The 22,309-nt window shown below is 41.8% G+C and overlaps 1 protein-coding gene across 2 annotated transcripts; it reads right to left on the bottom strand.

Moving 5' to 3' along the window:
• Positions 1-6,031: 6,031 nt before the first annotated feature.
• Positions 6,032-12,878, bottom strand: NTMT1 (N-terminal Xaa-Pro-Lys N-methyltransferase 1). Of its 2 annotated transcripts, XM_063432646.1 has the most exons (5): positions 12,795-12,870; positions 9,034-9,210; positions 8,635-8,807; positions 7,051-7,303; positions 6,032-6,924 (listed from the first exon to the last, which is right to left on the bottom strand). In XM_063432646.1, the coding sequence occupies exons 3-5, from the start codon at positions 8,794-8,796 to the stop codon at positions 6,668-6,670; spliced, it is 672 nt and encodes a 223-aa protein (XP_063288716.1). In that variant the 5' UTR covers positions 8,797-8,807; positions 9,034-9,210; positions 12,795-12,870; the 3' UTR covers positions 6,032-6,667. The 2 variants fall into 2 exon arrangements, with proteins under 2 accessions (XP_063288716.1, XP_063288718.1); XM_063432648.1 differs by lacking the exon at positions 9,034-9,210 and having other exon boundaries at positions 12,795-12,878.
• Between the last annotated feature and the right edge of the window lie 9,431 nt (positions 12,879-22,309).

The raw sequence follows: 22,309 nt of genomic DNA, 5'->3' as shown, positions 1-22,309 counted from the left end.
TCAGAAAGTAAAAACTATGCTGTAACCAGAGAATGTTGGTAAATCACTCTTATTCATTACTGACTGCTAGTCCGGATTAATAGAGTCACTAATGACTCTTACGTGTCACTTCATTGGCAATGGGTGGACAAAAAGGCCGTTGGTGTTGAAATACAAAGGTGATGCAAGGATCCCACACATTCAAGATATACGTTTCTAGGCATGCTTGATGACTAGGGGATAAGCAAAGATCGAATGATGATTGTGCTTAGAGAAAGAGGAGCAAACATGGTGAAAGGAATGAGACTTGCTGAGATTTCAGACCTCAGCTGCATGGCACACACCCTGTAACTTGTGGTAAATAATGGTCTCTCAAGCTAGAGAACTGTGATTGACATTGTTGCCATGCTAAAGAACCGGGCAAGCCATTGCCACCATTCGTCATTGCCAAGCAACGACTGAAGAGCATTCAAGAAGACCTTGGCCTGCCCAAAACCAACCAGATTCCATCCAACACAATGGAACACAACACTCCACGTGCTGCAAAGGATTCTTGAACAGAACCAAGCTCTTAGCATCTTTTCAGGTGAACATGGAGGATATTCTTGTCCTAATGCTGATCAGTGGGACATTGTAGCCAATCTCTTTGAGACCCTCCTCCCAATAGAAGTGACACTAGAGGTAAGTCATCACAACTCATCTTTATCGTCTGTGATTCCACGTGTGAGAGAGCTGAAGATAGTTTATTAAGAAAATGAAGGGCCCACTACACGTGGCATTAAAGCACTCAGGCAGGTCATGAGGGACAGCTTCAAAATGTCATTTTGAGAAACATGAAGAGAATAAAAATATGGTGGTGGCATGTCTTGTAGTTCCTCGATACAAAAATCATGCTTTGTCTTCTGATAACGTATTGGTCAAGTCAAAAGTATGGCTCACAGAAGATATTCAATAGGAGGTGCAGGTTCTTCTTACTGGAAAGTCATGCTACAAGCCTGGAAGAGCAGGATGCTACAGAAACAAATTCCCAAAATGAAAACATGCGGGGAAAAAACAAGAGTCTTCATCGTGGCCAAATTGATGCCATGTTCAATGTTTTATTGGGGCCTTGTGTGGGGGATTTTCTAACTGTACCAAAGTAACCCATAATGATGAGCTCCATCTCTGTTTGAAGAAACCAGTGATTGATAGAAGAAAGGGCAATCCACTTCAGTGGTGGAAGGAAAATGAGGCATGCCTCAAAATACTTGCTTCTTATACCAGAAGATACCTTTGTTCTCCACCCTCTTCTGTACCAAGTGAGGGTGTTTTCAGTGAAGTGGCTGCAATATATGAAAGAAACAGAAGTAATTTAACAAGAGAATATGCTGAAATTTTGTGCTTTCTGCATTCCAACGTAGTCCTACTTAACTGGGAGTATTTTAAAACAAATTCTATAGTTTTAGATTAGATTAGCTTAGTTCTAAATCCTGGCTCGCCTTCTCACCTGGAAGCTATTCTGCAGTCTCCAAAAGCATGGTGGCAGGTCTGACAAAGCCTCCATCCCTTAATCCAGAACCAAGCCTGCAGGGTCGACTCATCATAAGCTGACTGAGCTGGACTGCTCCGGGGACTGGTCCTGTTCCGTGTACCCATCTCTTATATTTGTATGGTATGGCTATATTGCCATAGTTATGACCGCATTGTCTCAATTGTTATTATTTTTATTGTTTAGTTTTATTATGCCCATGTCTGGTTGGTTCTATAATTTTTATTGATGCAGAGTGCAAACCCAGAGCCCTTCACTTTACTCGGATATAATAAGTTGGCTGAGCCACATTACTCGACAGTTAAAGGGACTCTCCAGTACCAGGAAAACATATTAGTTTTCCTGGCACTGCAGGACCCTCCGGTGCCCCTCTACCTTCCACCCCAAGTTGCTGAAGGGGTTAAAACCCCTTCAGTGACTTACTGGAGTCCAGCGCCGATGTCACTCGGCGCTGGGTCAGGCTCCGCCTACGCCCTCCAATGTCCGCACACACGCATTAGACCTCCCCATAGGAAAGCATTGAATAATGCTTTCATGGCTTTACTATGGGGATTTCAGCGGCGCTGGAGGTCCTCACATAGCGTGAGGACGTCCAGCGTTGTTTTAAACCACTTTTTGTGTTCTATGAACACGGAAGTCTACTCTAGTGGCTGTCTAGTAGAAGTGGTCTGGGTGCCTAGAGTGTCCCTTTAACTTTTAATCTTTATCATATCACATGTGTTTAAAGGGATACTATAGTGCTAGGAATACAAACTTACTCGCACCCCCTTAGTCAGGGACGTATTAGTCACGAGGCAAACAAGGCATTTGCCTTGGGCGGCATTTTCCAGGGGGCGGCAAAAAAAGCCGCCCCCAAATGCAGAGGGCAAATGTCTTCTTGGCCTTGCGGCTAACTAAAAATCCGGACGGGATGCTGGCCGGCTGGGCGGCGCTGGCGAGGGAGCACTTTCCCCTGAGCTCTCTGCTCAGCTCCCTCGTGCGCCCCAGAGTGATGCCGGGAGCCGGAATATGACGTCATATTGCGGCTCCCGGCATCACTCTGCTTCGCGCGAGGGAGCTGAGCAGAGAGCTCACTAATCAGTGCTCCCTCGCCAGCGCCGCCCAGCAGCCACTGGACCCCAGGGAAAGGGAGAACCCCCAAAGGTAAGGAGGCTGAGGAGGTTGAATTAAAAAAAAAAAAAAAAAAGGGAGTGTGTTAATGTGAGTGTGTGTGTTGAGTATATGGGCATTTTGCTGTAATGCAAAATTGGGAAAGACTGTAAGCTTTACTCACACTAATTACATTAGTATCTATTTGTAAAGACTGGCTGCTTTATTTCCACAAAGTGCTCCAGTGTGAACCTCCACACAAATTGTGCAAATCTGAAATGTCTGTGGCTTTGTCTAACAGTTCCAGGTTGCCTGTGTAAATTTTGTTCAAGTTTTGTATCTACACAGACTGTTAGTGTGTGTGTGTGTGTGTCTGTGTGTTAGTGAGTGAGTGTGTGTTTGTCAGGGAGTGTGTCTGTTAGGGAGTGTGTTACTGTGTGTGTGTGTGTCTGTTAGTGAATGTGTCTGCTAGTGAGTGTGTATGTCTGTTAGCTAGTGTATGCGTGTCTGTCAGTGAATGTGTGTGTGTGTATTTAGAAGGCAGGGAAGGAGGCGTCCGAGTTTTGTCATGCCTAGGGCAGCACAAAACCAGGATACACCACTGCCCTTAGTGTAAGGCTTAATAAAGCCTTTCTGTAATAACCCAATTCCAGCGCCGATCTCCCTCGGCGCTGGGTCTGCACTCCGATCCCTCCGCTATCACCCCATGTGGGGGCAATAATGCACAGCGAATGCTGCAAACGCATTAGGCCCTCTCCATAGGAAAGCATTGCTGCACCCCGCTTTCCTATGGGGATTTGACTGACGCTGGATGTCCTCATGCACAGCGTGTAGATGTCTGTGGCCCAATTGTCTATTTTGCTATATAACAGATTGCAGCAAAACAACGATGATTCAATACATACTTATTAAAAATATAAAATGTATGGACTGGATCATCTTTGCTTTGCTGCAATATGGCATTCATATTTTGTGGATTTACATTGCCACTCAATATAAGAAAGGTGTACACACACAAAAAAAACCCCAAGCAATAAACATGTTCAGGTAATGGCAGATTTGTGTAGAAATCGTTTTGCCTACTCAACAGAATATCGGTACCAGTTATCGTCAAGAAAGGCAACTAATAATCACTATTAGCTATGGAAGAATTATATTGGTTGATTCTTTTTTTTTTTTTTTTAAAGTAGAAAGCAGTAAGGTTTTTACTACTTCATCTTGAGGATCATCCTTTCCGTCACCAGACAGTGAAATAAAAGGTCTCAAGATTTGAAGAGGGACCTTTAACGTGATCAGATTATTGAAAACTGGAATCTGCTAGTATAACCCATAAGGGGACACTGGAGGCACCATAACTATTTCATCTCATTAAATTGGTTACAGTTCCTGAATCCCCCTGGTGCTGTCCCTCTATTCAGTTAAGCCATTTTCAAGCAGTTTAACACTGGACAAGTGTCCCTGGCTTCCTATACCCAGTCCCCATTAGAGGCATGGCTAAGGCAGAGATTACGAACTTTATTACAGCCATACCAAATCATACCAGCATTGGCACTCTCTGCCAATCACAGCCACCCACTGCTGCTCAGGCTTAAAAGGAACACTGTAGGCACTTTGACAACTTTATATTAATAAAGTTGTCAAAGTACCAGCAGTGCTGTCCCTCTCAAAGCCCTCTAGGTAATTAGAGGGCTTAGAAGCGCGGCCTCAAGGCACACTTTCAAGCCTTCTTGGTATGACATTGGACTGGCACGCCTCCAGGATGACGTCATTGAAACAGGACGCAGCAGCGCCAAGGGAGACTCGGCACTAGAAAAAGGTGAGTGATTTGTTTTATGAATCAGAGAGCAGATTTAAGTTAAGTGTATACCTGTCCAAAGAAACCAGAAGCAGAATGAAGGTCCAGCTCTAAATACTATATAACTATAAGTGGCAGAGGATTTAGCAGACACTGCAGGGGTATGATCTATACAGTAAACTTGCTTCATTAAACTAAAGCATTTATGCCTATAGTGTCCCTTTAAGAAGCACACTTATTTCATTTACTTTCTAACAAGCAATAGTCCAATTTATCCCTTAAAATCCAGCACTTATACCAAACACCCAAAATACTCTGTATCCATGTAGCACTTGTTACAAATACTTGCTTTCTACCGGGAGAGATTTGGCTATTTTTTGCATTAGAAGCAGCATCTTAATTCACGCTTGCAGATATTCCACATACCATCAATCGGTGCGATGCAATCACACTGTAAACTCGCACATAACATTTCATTTAGCAGGGTGCACCTGAGAATGCTTTCCTTACATTATTTTTAAATTTAATATGAGGTGAATATTTATTAAGTGCTTAAAGGGACACTTCACTGAACAAATACAAAATAAATTTAAAACTCACTGTTTAGTAGATATACCCCATATGAAGACGTGCATTTATTTAATCATTCCTTTTTTCATTGGGGATATATCTAAAATCAACTTGCAAACTGCAAATCTCGTCTGCTGCCTTTGCAAGCTCTCCCCTTCTAACCCCGCCCAGACTTTCTGTGGCTGTCCAATCACAAACATCCCAATACAGCTCAATGAGAAGTCTTTGTAAGTCAGGTGCTCTGGGAAATTGCTGTCTTTTGAGGTCAGCTGCATTAAGTTAACGAAACCAGGAAGTAGCATTACCTGGTGTCTGCTTGAAAGCCATGGGGGTGTAACCAGCTTCATTTATAAAAGTGTCAATTTCTAATGAAATCTGCAATTGCTCTTCACACAAAGCGTTTCAGCAAGCTTAAGTTGTTTAGGGGTCTGGAGTGTCCCTTTAAACACAAGTGTCATTTTTATTTATCCAAACTCAATGAGTTGTGTGGGGGAAGATGGAGTGTGTGTGTGGCTTGCAGTATGGGCAGCTGTGAGTTGTGGATAGCTGCAACTAGTGTGTCAGTGTATTGAAGCTGTTTGTTCCAGTCTCCCCATTCATTGCAATAATTGGTAAATAAACCAAAAAGCTCCCTGTCTCTTGCCTATGATACCAGTTTCCTGGTGGTCCAGAATGATCTATGATCACGGCCCTGCTCTCTGGCGAACCAGTGCGGTATGTGACGCAGCTCCCAGGTGATCCAGTGAGCAGAGCTTGTGGTATACTCTTCCAGTGAATGCAGATCACTGTAGCAGCTCCTTCTGGTCTGTGAGGCAACACATCAAAAGCAATGAGGTAGTGTAGGTCCTGTCCAGGAGATCTTATGGCCCTGTCAGCCGGCACTTCAGCAGCATCAGGGTGTTCCTGGTCACACCGATATTCTCTGTGTACATGTCTATGTCCCCCAATATCATATTACATATCCGCAATATTACTAAAAATGTACTTACACGCTTGTGTATAAATGTGACCTTTTACACTTTACAAATTACACTTTAGGAAATTAAGGAAATAAATCAAGGGCCAGTGTATACATTTTAGCAAAGGAAAAATAATTTATATTAAAATATTTTTCATCAATTTCAATCTTTGTATTGACCTTGTATGCATGCCAGCCATTGCTTTACAAATGACGACTGACCCACTAAAATAAGCCTTTCTTTTACAGTGACAAGATAATGGCACATTTTCTTTTTTTTGGGGGGGGGGGGGGGGGGGGGGGGGGGGGGGGAGAGAGACAAAAGCAAGTCCAAACATCTTCATTTAAAATTTGTTTAAACACAGGAATGAGTAAACGGTCTCTGTATTGTATGGCTAAGTGCTTCGCATTGTCCTGAAGGGACATCTGGACGCAGAAAGTGCTCTACAGGATTAAGTTTCTTAATGTTCTGCCAAGCGACTGATTGCTCCCCTGTTATGACACAAATCTGTGCCAGCTCTGCCCGTAACGTTGCAGTGAAGTCTTTTATTGGCTCATTTCAGTTCATTCCTGGCCCAGAGCTCCATATTTTCAGTATTTTGGCCAGTGTACCAGACATTTTTGCGATTCAGCATGCTGCAGATATCTTTTTTTTTTTCTGTTCTTTTTCAGGAACCATAAGATTATTTTTTTATTAATTTAAAAATAAAAAAAAACAGACAAGTCTTGGAAACGATTTTCCAATAGCTTATCTCATAGCAATGGAGAACACATGATAGATTTCTTCAGGGAAATTCTCTTGTTTCTCTTGGGCCAACAAAGAGAGGCCAGCCTGTTTAATGATCTTTCTCAAAACGTCCATATCTCTGCAGATGCTGCTGTCCACATCATCCAAGATGACACCTTCCTGAGTTATGTTGTCTTTGATGACAATAATGCCATTCGGCTGTAGGCCAGATTTGCATCTCTTCAAGAACTCCACCAGGTGAGCGTCTGTCAAATGTCCTGCCGCAGAAAAGATGGGTTAAAAAAAAATAAAAAATCAGATGAATATAAAACAAAGTGGCAAAAATAAACATGAGATCTTTGAACTGGATGTTGACAATAGAAAAGAGACATCTGTCTCCTTACCAATAACCCACTGTATCCAGATTAAATCGTAGCGATTTGGCTCTGGTGTGAACTCTTGTAGGCCACAGCAGTAGAAGTTCCCGATTCGTTTTGCATCTTCACCAAGATAACTCTTCGCTTTGCTTAAAAAATCATCTGTAATGTCCACCATGTCCACCGACTTGAAGACGGGTAACAAAAGACGCTTTGTGATCCGGCCAATTCCTGCGCCACAGTCCAGAGCGTACGATGTTCCAATCTTGTGTGATCCATCCTACAGAATTTTCAAGTGAGAAACTGTTTTTAGTTTGACAGCTGTTATCGCAGTGTTTTCTCTTAAGCTCCACTGCTACTAGAATATGAAAGCACTACAATGTATCTTCTCAATATATGTTTCCTTAAAGCAACAGTATATGAATCCAGACCACTTTACTCAATGAAGTGGTCTTGGTGCCGTATGCCCCCACCCACCCCCTGTTTTAACCCTGCAGCTTAAATCATTGCTGTTCTGCGGGAACAATAATTTCTTTGCAGGGTTAACTTGCCTGTCCGTCAATATGACAGCTAGAGACGCTCTCATGAAAGATTAAAATCCTGCTATTTTAATCAAATGATTGGTACAGGGCTGCATTTTGCCGTACATGCCTATGGAAAAGCATTGGATTGGCCGAGATCATCAACCTTGATGATCTTAGCCAAAGAGGTGGAATTTTACCAAGGGGACTGTCAGTGCGACGGAGAAAATACCTTTAACTCCACTAATAAAAGTACATATTACCATGTACGTATTTTTGCATAAAATTAAATATAAAATAATATATTGTAAACAGTAATGTCACTCATGGAATCTGTATTTTTGTGAATACCCTTCCTAGATGGCAGCAAAACTTAAAACATTTAATATCGTCACATAACTGATAACAGTTCATGGACTTGCTCTTTTGTTCTATAAATAAAAGTTAAAGTAAAATAAACAAAACAAGTTTACTTACCTGACCATAGCTCCTCCCACCCTCTTGTCAATCAAGAAGATGTAGTTTTACATTGCTAATGCCTGTTTCAAGATGTGCACACACTGTGCAATTTCCCACTTCCGATCCAATAAGCAAGACGGCAATTGGGGACATAACCGATAAACTTCTCCCACCAAAATGGGAGATTCTCTTGATTGGTGGAGACTATTGGTGGTCTGGGAACCATGCATATCAGTAGTGTTTACATGGATGAATATACCAAATATAAAATAAATCCAAAAATTGGAAAAAGAAAAAAAAAAAAGCCCCCAAAAAATGTAATAAAGCACTAATTTGAGTTATTACCCTACAGACGCAAGATATGGTTTAAACTTCTAATTTTAATTCTATAATCCATGAGTGCCTGTAAAGAAATTAAGTCTATGACCAAGTTCAGCGAATTGAAAAATGTGAAATTCTGTCCCGGGAAATTAGACTGTGTTTTAGATAGAACAGTCTGTCCCAGTAATCACTCAAGTGCCCTTGGATTACACAGCTGAGCAAGCAGAATGTGCATTTGATTCAGCCATCTAATTTTAACAGTTTAGAATCTAAAACACCAGACGTTAGCAACGGGTGGAGACATACTCACTCGAATAAACCTTTGCAGAAACTTTTTGGAACCGCTGAGATCTATACTGGATATGTGACCGTATCCTCCCAGCATTCCGTCCACAGTGGCTGGGACATCTTTCCAGTACTTTTTGGCTTTGCAATAAAATTGAGACTCATCTTCCACTAGTTCAGTCGACATGATTTAAAAATCTGTTACATACAAAAAAAAATAAAAAATAATAAATGTTGGACATTGTCCATGTAAAGGAAAGCGGATTTTAAATCATGCTGCATTTTAGTTTTCTGACAGTCAGGTCTGTTCACATTGAAGAATACGGATCCTTGCGTACTTTGCGGTACGCGCAATCAGAAAGGGCTCGGGCTTTGGTTTTAGTTTCAGATAAAAAACAAAAACAACAACAAATCTACTGCATACCTGGCAAGCTTTGGTTCTTTAACTTCTCGAAAAACTTGCTTAGCTGATGAGGTTTGGTCGGTCCTGTGGTGCACCATTAATATAAAGGCATTAAGAGTTTCAACCTGACCCCGTGAGTAAGTGCTTGCCGTATTTAAACAGAGGGTTAGATTTCACTGTGCCAGAGTGTTTCGGAGTCTGCAATGCAGAGAATTAACTGACAGCTTATTAATGGGACCGTCACCCTCCCCACCCCACCACACCTCTATTTTTACAACTCAATGGTTTACACCACTTGCTGACAAGCAAGGCGTACATGAGTAAAATGCAGTTCAGGAACTTTTAGGAGCAACATGATAAGCTCTGGTGGAGCTGTAAAATGCTAGGCAACTTTCTGAAACACAGTGAAGTAAGCAGTGATTAGTTCAGGATTCACATAATACGTCACTGAGATGCTAAAGAGCACAAACAGCCTATGTGTGTGACCTTAGTGAGGTTAGGGGATATTAGCGGTTCCATCTGTTAAAGTTAGCAAAGGGACACAAACAGTCAGCAAAGCTCCCTAAAAATAGTGATTATCTTGCATTACAGTGTTCACACATACCTTCCACGTTACTGTTCCAGATATAGAAACTATCAAGTGTTAGATGGAGAAAAAAAATGATAATATATAAATGGAAAGGAATCTATAGGCTTTGAATAGCAGCAGCCAACTGAGCTTTTGTTTGTCAGTTTAGGGAATGCAAATCTATTTTGTGCTGTATTTAGAGGAATGAGATCAGACCAGGAATTGTTCCAGTAAAGGGGAATGACTGCTAGTCTCAGTATAGCCTGGTATGGAATGAGAGATTATCTGATGATATAAATGTACTTGGATGGGCACCGGGAGGGTGGGTGTACGTAGCCATGGTATTGCATAGTGTATTGAATGGGTGATTTTAGCGATCATTCAAATTACAATGTAATCAAATGTTGCCACAAGCATAGAACTGGTAATATAGTTTAGCTAAGCACTTTGTATAAAAAAGCTTCAATGGCTAGATCTCAGCTTACGGTTAGAGCCATCTCTACCTTTTGTATTTGTTTGTGTATATTGTCCATTCTCCCCTAATTGTACAGCGCTGCGGAATATGTTGGCACTTCATAAATACTAGTAATAAATATAACAAATGAACCGAAATAGGGGATATACTTGCAATTCCCCAGAAGCTACAATGCTGTAATGCGCTTAATATTTAATTATACTGTTTCAGATAGAACTGCCACTAAAGTCAGTACTGCAGAGGGCATATAACTAGTAGTATCTGGGGCAGGTGGTTACCCCAAAATAAACAATTTAGAGGGCTGTCTGACCAGCTGTTGAATCAGATTAGAAAATAGTTGAGGGTCAAACAAGCCACCATACTGAACAAATTCAACATATGGACACATTTGCTGTTATCCTATATATATACAGCAGGCAGGAGTACAGCAGAGGGAATGCTCAGCTCCTAATGTGGGAGTGTAGGAATAAACAGTGGGCACAACTTAATTATTATTGTACATATTCAGCGGTGAACACACTTATTGTGGATGAATAACAGAGGACTAACCTGATTATTTATCTCAATATACAACAGCATGTGCAAATTGTTATAGAGTGGGCATTGACTAAAATATATATTAATATAGCATCATGCACAGTCTCTGTAGCAGCAGGCAGAGTAGAGGTTATTAAGGAGTACAGATTTGGGCACACTGGAGCGAGCTGAGTGGGCAAACAGCAGCATTATACAGTGGCTGTTATTGGGGTGTAGCACTTGGCACACTAGCGGGTATTAGGGAGTATGACAGTCCACACACAGTAATGGGTCTTGGGGTGTATGACAATGGGCACACAAACTTTGATTGGGGGTCAACAGTGGGCACACAGTAGATGTTATTTGGGTGTAGCAGTGGGAATGTAGTAGCTGTTATTAGGGTACAATATCTGTTACTGGTATTATAGCAGTGGGCACACAGTAGCGGTTATTGGGGTTATAGCAGTGGGCACACAGCATCGGTTATTGGGGTACAGTATCTGTTGGGGTTATAGCTGTGGGCACACCGTAGCGGTTATTGGGGTTATAGCAGTGGGCACACAGCATCGGTTATTGGGATACAGTATCTGTTGGGGTTATAGCTGTGGGCACACCGTAGCGGTTATTGGGGTTATAGCAGTGGGCACACAGCATCGGTTATTGGGATACAGTATCTGTTGGGGTTAGAGCTGTGGGCACACAGCTGTTCTTGGGGTTATGGCAGTGGCCACACAGTAGCGGTAATTGGGGTTATAGCAATAGGCAAACAGTAGATGTTATTGGGGTACAGTAGCTGTTGGGGTTATAGCAGTAGGCACACAGCAGCGGCTATTGGGGTTATAGCAGTGGGCACACAGCAGTCATTATTGGAAAACAGTAGCTGTTATTAGGGTTATAGCTGGGCACACAGCAGCGTTATTGGGAAACAGTAGCTGTTATTCGAGTTATAGCTGGGCACACAGTAGCTGTTATTGGGGTACAGCAGAGGGCACACAGTAGCGGTTATTGAGTACAGTAACTGCAATTGGGTTTATAGCAGTGGGCACACAGTAGCGGTTATTGGGGTACAGACGCTTTTAATGGGATCTAGCAGAGGGCACACAGTAGCGGTTATTGGGTACTGTAGCTGCTATTGGGGTTATACCAGTGGGCACACAGTAGCGGTTATTGGGGTACAGTAGCTGTTATTTAGGTTATAGCAGCGGGACACAGTAGCTGTTATTGGGGTACAGTAGCTGTTATTTGGGTTATAGCAGTGGGACACAGTAGCGGTTATTGGGGTACAGTAGCTGTTATTTGGGTTATAGCAGCAGGACACAGTAGCTGTTATTGGAGTGTAACACTGGGCACACAGTAGCTGTTATTGGGGTGTAACACTGGGCACACAGTAGCTGTTATTGGGGTGTAACACTGGGCACACAGTAGCTGTTATTGGGGTGTAACACTGGGCACACAGTAGCTGTTATTGGGGTGTAACACTGGGCACACAGTAGCTGTTATTGGGGTGTAACACTGGGCACACAGTAGCTGTTATTGGGGTGTAACACTGGGCACACAGTAGCTGTTATTGGGGTGTAACACTGGGCACACAGTAGCTGTTATTGGGGTGTAACACTGGGCACACAGTGGAGGTATACTAGTTATTAGAGTGTAGCAGTGGGTACACTGTATCTGTTATTGGGGTGTAACACTGGGCACACTGTATCTGTTATTGGGGTGCAGTGTCAGTTATTGGGGTGTACTAGTTATTAGAGTGTAGCAGTTAGTACTGATTACATGTTATATTGAGTGTATATGGTTCTTGAGGTGCAGTGCCAGTTATTGGGGTACACTGTATCTGTAATTGGGGTACACTGTATCTGTAAGTGGGGTACACTGTATCTGTAATTGGGGTGCAGTGTCAGTTATTGGGGTGTACTAGTTATTAGAGTGTAGCAGTGGGTACACTGTATCTGTTATTGGGGTGCAGTGTCAGTTATTGGGGTGTACTAGTTATTAGAGTGTAGCAGTGGGTACACTGTATCTGTTATTGGGGTGCAGTGTCAGTTATTGGGGTGTACTAGTTATTAGAGTGTCGCAGTTAGTACTGATTACATGTTATATTGAGTGTATATAGTTCTTGGGGTGCAGTGCCAGTTATTGGGGTACACTGTATCTGTAATTGGGGTTATAGCTGTAGTTATAAATCCCGCCTCTTCACCGCCCGGAACCCCCAGCACTCACCGTGACCCGCCGCCCGCCAGGCCCAGCGACTAATGAGTCCTAGGGGGCGCATGCAAACTCAACACCGCCAACACTTCCGGTCTCCGAACTCCCTGACCAATCACATCGCCCGCAGGCAAAGTAACCAATCACATTTCAACTGCCAACAAGCCAAGCGACCAATCGGACAATCTGCTCCTGGAGTGGCACGGGAACCGTCCAATCAGAGAGGAACCGGCTACAGAGTGCCAGGCTGGCCAATGCCGAATGGAGCTCCGGCTCTCAGTGTACTGCACTTCGCAGTCTCACGCTGACAGCTCGCCTATTCACTAAACAGCGAACTCAGAGCACAGTCACAAAAACCTCCGGAAAAAAAAAATCTCAGAGTCAGCTATGTTTTCAGATGGGCTGCTGTTGTCTTAACCCCTTAAGGACACATGACATGTGTGACATGTCATAATTCCCTTTTATTCTCGAAGTTTGGTCATTAAGGGGTTAAAGGGACAGTTTTGGCACCATAACCACTTCATCTAAATTAAGTTGTTATGGTGCCAGGAGGATCCCGGGCGCACTCTTACCTTCAGGGGTAAACTGTTCGCGAACGTTTTGTGAATGGGGAGTCACTGATCTGGTGGTGCTCTCAGCCAATCAGCGGCACCCCCGCGCTTCCTAAAAACTGAGATTTCAGAAGCCGGATGCCGTCTGGGGGGAGTTGAGATCGGCACTGGAGGCTCACTTTGGGGTTAAGCCATTCAGGAACGGTTTAACCCCTTGAGGTAAGAGCGTGCCCGGGGGCCTCCTGGCGCTATAACAACTTAATTAAGATTATTATTATTATTTTATTCTTTATATAGAGCCAGCAAATTCTGTAGCGCTGTATAATGGGATGAAGTTATTATGGTGCCTGGAGTGTTTCTTTAAATTTGAAATTCACCTTGAAGTCACTTTGAATTCTCACTTTAGCAAATATCTCTGTTAGACCTATTTAACCCCTTAAAACCGGAGGGTGTACTATTACGCCCTATTCTAAGTGTCTCTAAACGCTGCAGGGCGTAATAGTACGCCCTCCGTTTTTTTTTTTAATTACCCGGTCGCCGGCGATTCCACTCTGGCGATCGCGGTTGGACTCCCAGGAAGCCCCCCGCGGCAGATCCGTCCTCCTGCAGCCCCTCCGGCCATGGGAGAGTGAGGTCCTTGCGAGGTAGTCTCCCTGCTGGCTGGAAATAAAATAAATTAAAGTTAAAATAGTGTAAAAAAAAATATATATATACTTAGATCATATATATAAATATATATATATATATATGATCTAAGTATATATATACAGATATACACACACACACACACATACACTGTCTAGGTGTATTTTACTATTAATATATATATATATATATATATATATACAGGGAGTGCAGAATTATTAGGCAAATGAGTATTTTGACCACATCATCCTCTTTATGCATGTTGTCTTACTCCAAGCTGTATAGGCTTGAAAGCCTACTACCAATTAAGCATATTAGGTGATGTGCATCTCTGTAATGAGAAGGGGTGTGGTCTAATGACATCAACACCCTATATCAGGTGTGCATAATTATTAGGCAACTTCCTTTCCTTTGGCAAAATGGGTCAAAAGAAGGACTTGACAGGCTCAGAAAAGTCAAAAATAGTGAGATATCTTGCAGAGGGATGCAGCACTCTTAAAATTGCAAAGCTTCTGAAGCGTGATCATCGAACAATCAAGCGTTTCATTCAAAATAGTCAACAGGGTCGCAAGAAGCGTGTGGAAAAACCAAGGCGCAAAATAACTGCCCATGAACTGAGAAAAGTCAAGCGTGCAGCTGCCAAGATGCCACTTGCCACCAGTTTGGCCATATTTCAGAGCTGCAACATCACTGGAGTGCCCAAAAGCACAAGGTGTGCAATACTCAGAGACATGGCCAAGGTAAGAAAGGCTGAAAGACGACCACCACTGAACAAGACACACAAGCTGAAACGTCAAGACTGGGCCAAGAAATATCTCAAGACTGATTTTTCTAAGGTTTTATGGACTGATGAAATGAGAGTGAGTCTTGATGGGCCAGATGGATGGGCCCGTGGCTGGATTGGTAAAGGGCAGAGAGCTCCAGTCTGACTCAGACGCCAGCAAGGTGGAGGTGGAGTACTGGTTTGGGCTGGTATCATCAAAGATGAGCTTGTGGGGCCTTTTCGGGTTGAGGATGGAGTCAAGCTCAACTCCCAGTCCTACTGCCAGTTTCTGGAAGACACCTTCTTCAAGCAGTGGTACAGGAAGAAGTCTGCATCCTTCAAGAAAAACATGATTTTCATGCAGGACAATGCTCCATCACACGCGTCCAAGTACTCCACAGCGTGGCTGGCAAGAAAGGGTATAAAAGAAGAAAATCTAATGACATGGCCTCCTTGTTCACCTGATCTGAACCCCATTGAGAACCTGTGGTCCATCATCAAATGTGAGATTTACAAGGAGGGAAAACAGTACACCTCTCTGAACAGTGTCTGGGAGGCTGTGGTTGCTTCTGCACGCAATGTTGATGGTGAACAGATCAAAACACTGACAGAATCCATGGATGGCAGGCTTTTGAGTGTCCTTGCAAAGAAAGGCGGCTATATTGGTCACTGATTTGTTTTTGTTTTGTTTTTGAATGTCAGAAATGTATATTTGTGAATGTTGAGATGTTATATTGGTTTCACTGGTAAAAATAAATAATTGAAATGGGTATATATTTGTTTTTTGTTAAGTTGCCTAATAATCATGCACAGTAATAGTCACCTGCACACACAGATATCCCCCTAAAATAGCTAAAACTAAAAACAAACTAAAATCTACTTCCAAAAATATTCAGCTTTGATATTAATGAGTTTTTGGGGTTCATTGAGAACATGGTTGTTGTTCAATAATAAAATTAATCCTCAAAAATACAACTTGCCTAATAATTCTGCACTCCCTGTGTATATATATATATAATTATATATATATTTATATATAATATAAAAAAAAGTAAATACGTTAAAAAATAAAATAAATAATTAAAAATAAATAACTAAAAAATATATAGATGTGTGTTATTTCGTTCTAACTGTATTGTGATATTAATATATATATTTATATCAAAATACACATAGAACTAAATAATATATATATATCTATATACATAAATATATACGTATATATCACTATATATATATATACCTATATATAAATAAAAATATTTTTAAAAATTATATATATATATATACATATATATATACACATACGCATATATATACATATATTAATTCTACATATATATTTATGTCATATTTTTACATAATTAGGTATCTTAATTAATTACAATTACCGGGACCTGCCTGACAACCCATGCCGAAAGTATAGGGAATTTAATTTGCTAGCACTATATTTAACCCTATAACTTTCCAAGACACCATAAAACCTGTACATGGGGGGTACTGTTTTACTCGGGAGACTTCGCTTGAACACAAATATTAGTGTTTCAAAACAGTAAAATGTATTACAACGATGATATCGCCAGTAAAAGTGAAGTTTTTTGCATTTTTCTCACACAAACAGCACTTACACGGACGATATTATTGCTGTGATACTTGTTACTGTTTTAAAACACAAATATTTGTGTTCAGTGAAGTCTCCCGAGTACAACAGTACCCCTCATGTACAGGTTTTATGGTGTTTTCAAAAATTACAGCGTCAAATATAAGGCTTGTGTTTCATTTTTTTCACATTAAAATTCGCCATATTGGTTACGTTGCCTTTGAGACCCTATGGTAGCCCAAGAATGAAAATAACCCCTATGATGGCATACCATTTGCAATAGTAGACAACCCAAGGTATTGCAAATGGGGTATGTACAGTCTTTTTTAGTAGCCACTTATTCACAAACACTGGCCAAAATTGGCGTTTTTTGAATTTTTCACACACAAACAAATACTAACGCTAACTTTGGCCAGTGTTTGTAACCAAATGGCTACTAAAAAAGACTGCACATACCCCATTTGTAATACCTTGGGTTGTCTACTATTGCAAATGGTATGCCATTATGGGTGTAAATTTAATTCCTGGGCTACTATACATTCTCAAAGGCAACGTAACCAATCTGGCAAATTTCAATTTCAAATGTAACGTGCTATATTTGACCCTGTAACTTCCCAAAACACCATAAAACCTGTACATAGGGAGTACTGTTTTACACGTGAGACTTTGCTGAATACAAATATGTGTATTTTATTGCAGTAAAAGCAAACAGTATTATGACATTGACAGTTAAAATGTCATGTAGAAGAAAAATAAATTCTTATTTTCTCCCATTTTTTTCATATTAAATTATGTTTCATAGCGAATTATTTGATATTAAATGAAAGCCCTGTTTCCCCTAAATAAAATGATATATAATACGGGTGGGTGCATTTAATATGAAAGAGGTGAATTACGGTTGGACAGACATATAGCGCAAATGCCAGGTTTTGTCTACGTTTTGTTTTGTTCACAATGTGTACATTTGGCTCAGTCCTTAAGGGGTTAAAGCTGCTTGAGAAACTATTCCAGTCCTGCTAGACTATTTTGCATATTTGTAAATGTCCTGGGATACCCCCTTCGTGTATACTTTTTTTTGTTGTTGTCTCTCTGCAATCAGTGCCCCTTACACCGTTTTGTTGGAGACACTAAAACAGTTGCTCAAATTTGTATACCCATACATACTCACACAAAAACATTCATACGAACACATTTGTATATATTCCAAGTGTCCCTATTTTAAGCCCAAATCCCTCCCTCTTTTTTATAAGCTCCACTTTGTTGTTGTGTCTGAATGTATAACAGAGCTCCACAGCAATAATACTCAACATAATGTGTCTTTAAACTACAATCTTTCTACAGTCTTTAGAAATCAGCTCCTTTAAATAAGATCCATTGTCCTTGTTCTGAATTAAATTTTATTTGTATACATTGTATAAATTGTTATTAGTAAGTCACCTAAAATTTCTAAGAAATAGCCCAGCCACTTTCACACCCTCTTTCACTATTTGTTTGTTTTTCTTCTACATATTTGATCATTAGTGAATTTTCAGACAACAAAAATCACAGTGCAGTATACAATTGTTTTCTACTGAAGTAATTGGGGTGTAACACTGGGCACACAGTAGAGATATACTAGTTATTAAAGTGTAGCAGTTAGTACTGATTACATGTTATATTAAGTGTATTTGGCGGGTACACTGTAGCTGTTATTGGGGTTACAGCAGTGGGTACACATTAGCTGTTTTTTGGGTTATAGCAGTGGGAACACAGTGAGGCAGTATACCTTTTCGAGGATGGGTTTTTACCGCCTGTGGTCGCCCCTTCCTAGTTGTGCCCAACCCTAGGGTGATTAAAGCTGCTAGCCAGTGACTATAGTCGCTTGCAGAAGGGCAATAGTGGTATCACCCAAACAAACACTAGTTGAGACTTAGTGAAGGGTGAAATAGAAATGTTTATTGCAGGCAAGATACACAGTATTTATGCACAGACCGTGCAGGGGTCTCTATCTACAGCAATACAAAACATAAGCCCACCCCAGCATCGCTGTGTCTGGGAGATAATGGTATCTCCCGGACACAGGAAGTTGAACACACAAAACCCCCCAAAATATATACCATAAAGCCCACACATGCCATACATCCCCGTACAGCTCCTGGTCCCAGCTATGATCCCTGCAAATTATCAGAGCGATCGGATGTACAGAGCCCAAAAAAATCGTCATATAAAGTCTGGGCTTGAGGCTCTGTACATACCCGAAAAAAGCTCCACAGAACCACTTGGTTTCGGACGGTGATTCAAATTTCATGCCTAAGCCACGCGGCGGCCAATCAGGAGAAAGGGCGCAAACCAATTTGCACCAATCGGCGCTCAGGGAGGCCGATCAGAGGGTAATTGCTGTGTATGCTTTGATCGTCGTCTGAACATCCTTCCAGAATTTTAATATGTGGCATGACTGAAAACAATGTAAACGTGTACCCCTCTCCTTTTGACATCTCCAGCAAATTGGGGATGCATTTGGAAATGCGTGTGCCAATCTATGTGGAGTCATGTACCAGTTCATGGATAGCTTATAATGTATTTCCCAGTTGTGTAAGCAATTAGAGGCTCTAGTCATTTGAACTAATAATCTTCCCCAGTCTTCCACATCAAAGCTTTTATTGAACTTTGTTTCCTAATTAACCATGTATGAGAGTTTAGGTGGTCCGATTGTACTTTGAATAGCCCTATAGCACAGTGACATTTGTTTCCTTGGCACCTTAAATTCCGCCCCACGCTCTAAGGTTATCCTGCTCATGTCCGCCAACTACCGCCAATTCTGTAAAGGATTTAAACCCTTATTTATTTAAGATTTGGTTGACCCTGGTGATGCCCACAGTCCTCCAGCCTTGTGAATGTAAATCCACAGTGCACACTGCCAACGTTGTTATTGGCGCAAATAGTATGGGCTGCAGCGGATGCAAACACCCAGCCACATGTCTTTTCCACTTGAATAATGTGAGTTTAGTTTGGGGTGTACAATCTGGAAGCGAGGTGCGGTTCCTATCCCATTGTTGGGAGACATGTGTCTGCAGCTTGGCCCACTCACACACACTTTCTGACAGACACACATTAACAGGCACACTGACAAACACTCTTAATGACAGACACACACTCACTAACAGACAGACACTCACACACACAGTGACAGACACACAAACACAGTCACTGAAAGACAGACACACACACACACACACTCACTGACAGCCACACTGACACACACTTTCAATTACACTCTCACTGATTTGAAACACACTCACTGACAGACACACTCACAAATTAATTTTATTTATTATTTTCTTAGGTTCATCCAGCCTCCGAACCTCTGGGAGAGCTGGTGTGAGTCCTCGCCCTGGGGACCGGTGGCTCCTGTAATCTCTTGCTCCCTAGCACTCTGTATAGTGACATCATATTCTGGCTCCTGGCATCACCGCAGGGTGCGTGAGGCAGTAGTGATGAACTGGAATAACACAAATATCAATTCTCCTTTGCAGCGTGCCTCCACTCTCCCCATCATTATATTTTGTCAGAGTAGCCACCTGCCGTCCAGGTAAGCAGGGGCCTACTCAGCCTTAGTGAATAAGAGCCCACTTCAGGGATGTCCTGAGATGGCCAGCCAGCCACATACTGGACCCCCTGTGACTGGCACTTGCGACCGCTGTAGTTCCGCTATTGGCTTTCGCCTCTTGGCGTCCCTACCTTCTGGCGTCGCACTCCTTTTTTTTTATCTTAGTGATGGGCTTTTGATTGTGAGCTATGTCTTCTAATGAACAAACAAAAATATTATAACGAAATAAAATATTAAAAACATTGTCCCTATTATATTAAATGTCCACAATATTTTTGTTTTATTTAATTGTCAACCATTAATCTTTTCTGCTGTAAGAACAATTGTAATCATTGCTCATATTTTATTAGAAATGGTTTAAAGGTTTTGTTGCCATAGCAGCAGTAAAAAAAAAAAAAAAACGTAAACGCTTCCTTATTTTTATTTGTTTAAGACATTTGCAGAACGAATTATTTTACATAACTGTTTAATTTCCTTTGCTGTAACTGCCATGGCACTCGGCTAATGTTTTGCCTGCGAGCGAGACTAATAATACTTGCCAACTGCCCTGGATGTGACAGCACAGCTCTAACTGGCAACCCCTGTCCCACCAACTTAGATTATGTGTTTGTATCCCAGTTTCCAAGTGCACAAAAAAAATCCCTCAAAACTGGAGCAATGCAGCCACTGTCAAGGTGTAGCGGTACTTACCCTCTCCAGGGGCCGGGCAAGGTCCTCCTTCTCCGCCGCACGCCGTCCTGCTTCTGAAGGGGAGGCATGCACGGACCATGAGAAGCAGCCACGTACTGGTACTGGGAGCGCGCCGTGCATAGCGGGCGCGCATTTAAAGGGACAGCGGGAGCAAAAAAATAAAAAGTTATCCCATTGGCCCATGTCATTCCACATTCCCCATACTCTCACGTATTGGGGGTGTGGATATGACAAGGGCCAATCAAATCAATCTAATAGGTATTTATACTCACCTTTCCCTTAGCTCCCTGCCCTATCGTGGTTTCTGGTTCAGTTCCCTTTAGTGCTTGTATCGTTCAGTTGTGGTTTTTTGGTGCTAGACCTTGGCTTTGTTCCTGACTCCGTTTTCTCTTTATCCTTGCTTGTCTTGTTCGCCGGTTTGCTCTCCTGTGTACCAGTCCTTGGCTTGTTCTAGTTTACGCTGTCTCTCTGCCCCCTTGAACTTGGCTCGTTCTGGACTCTGTCTTCTTGTCCTCGTCTAGTCCGGCCATTCTAAGGTACGGTAAGACGTTTCTTGTTTTCTTGCCTCTAGACTATCTGGACTATTCTTGCGTGTTGGGGTATATTACCGTGACACAAGGTCACGATACAAGATCCAACACGCTAAATTTAAGTCAGTAAATAGAATACTGAAAAGTGGACAGAGAGTGTAATACTAATTCTTACTGAGGTTGGACATAACCCAACAACAGGCCTTAGAGGGGCAAAAGGTAAAAGGAAAGTCAAATTGAAAACCGTGATTAAAGAAGCCAGGGGTTCACAGAGATGATAACATAGACCTGGGGAGGAAATACAGAGAACAGAAAGAGGGAAAACCAGCTGGGTCATTAACATGAATGGTTATCTGAGAATTGTATAAATGTTTAACGGGCAATAAAATGCAATAAGACGGTGGGGCACCCGTGAAGGCAGCTAAAGAACAGAATTCTGTTTCTATTTGGACGGAATTCAAATGTGCCCAAATGTTCTTCCTCACATGCATAAAAATGGATGATATTGTATGTTGAGCGTTTAGTGTCGGAATTCTGCCATAGGTAAGTGAAACAGTGGCGGCCATGTACAGATATTCTTTGCAATGTTTAGCACATATCTGGGTGCTTGTCTGGGTAATTTTCTCCCAACATGCGCACATTAATGTGACATCACTGATAAATCCCAGTTACACAGCACATACTATATACACGCTCCAGATGAGCTCTGACCCCACCTTGTCCAAAAGACATTTTACATGAGCATCCTAAGTACTATAACCACTACAACCCACTAATTTCGACCAGCTTGTCCTTGCAGTCTGGACTCGTTTTCCAGATCACTACTTCCACATTAGTGATAGCAATTCTGTCAATCTTTGGAGAGTTTCAGCTAATTCTCCTTTAGCCAATGAATTCCATTCAGTTGGAAAAATTCATATAAAGGAGAACTTCTTGTTTAGCCATATCGGAGACGGGGATTGCAGCCCCCCCAGGGGACCCAAATTAGTGTGAAACTGTTTGTAAAAGAATATACTCTTGACAATGGGCTGGCGCTAGGGAACTCCTGGCACTTTACGCTCTACAGTAGGCTGTAGTGGTTATGGTGTGTAGAGTAAGCCTTTTTTTTTTAGCAAAACTGAGAGTTGTGCATCACTGGTATGGTCCACTGGTAAATTTTGAGATA

The sequence above is a fragment of the Pelobates fuscus genome, chromosome 9 (genome assembly GCF_036172605.1).
Source record: "Pelobates fuscus isolate aPelFus1 chromosome 9, aPelFus1.pri, whole genome shotgun sequence".
In the NCBI taxonomy this organism is placed as follows: Eukaryota; Metazoa; Chordata; class Amphibia; order Anura; family Pelobatidae; genus Pelobates; species Pelobates fuscus.
Note: the sequence above shows the minus strand (reverse complement) of the source record. Positions and strands in the feature narration are given on the sequence as shown.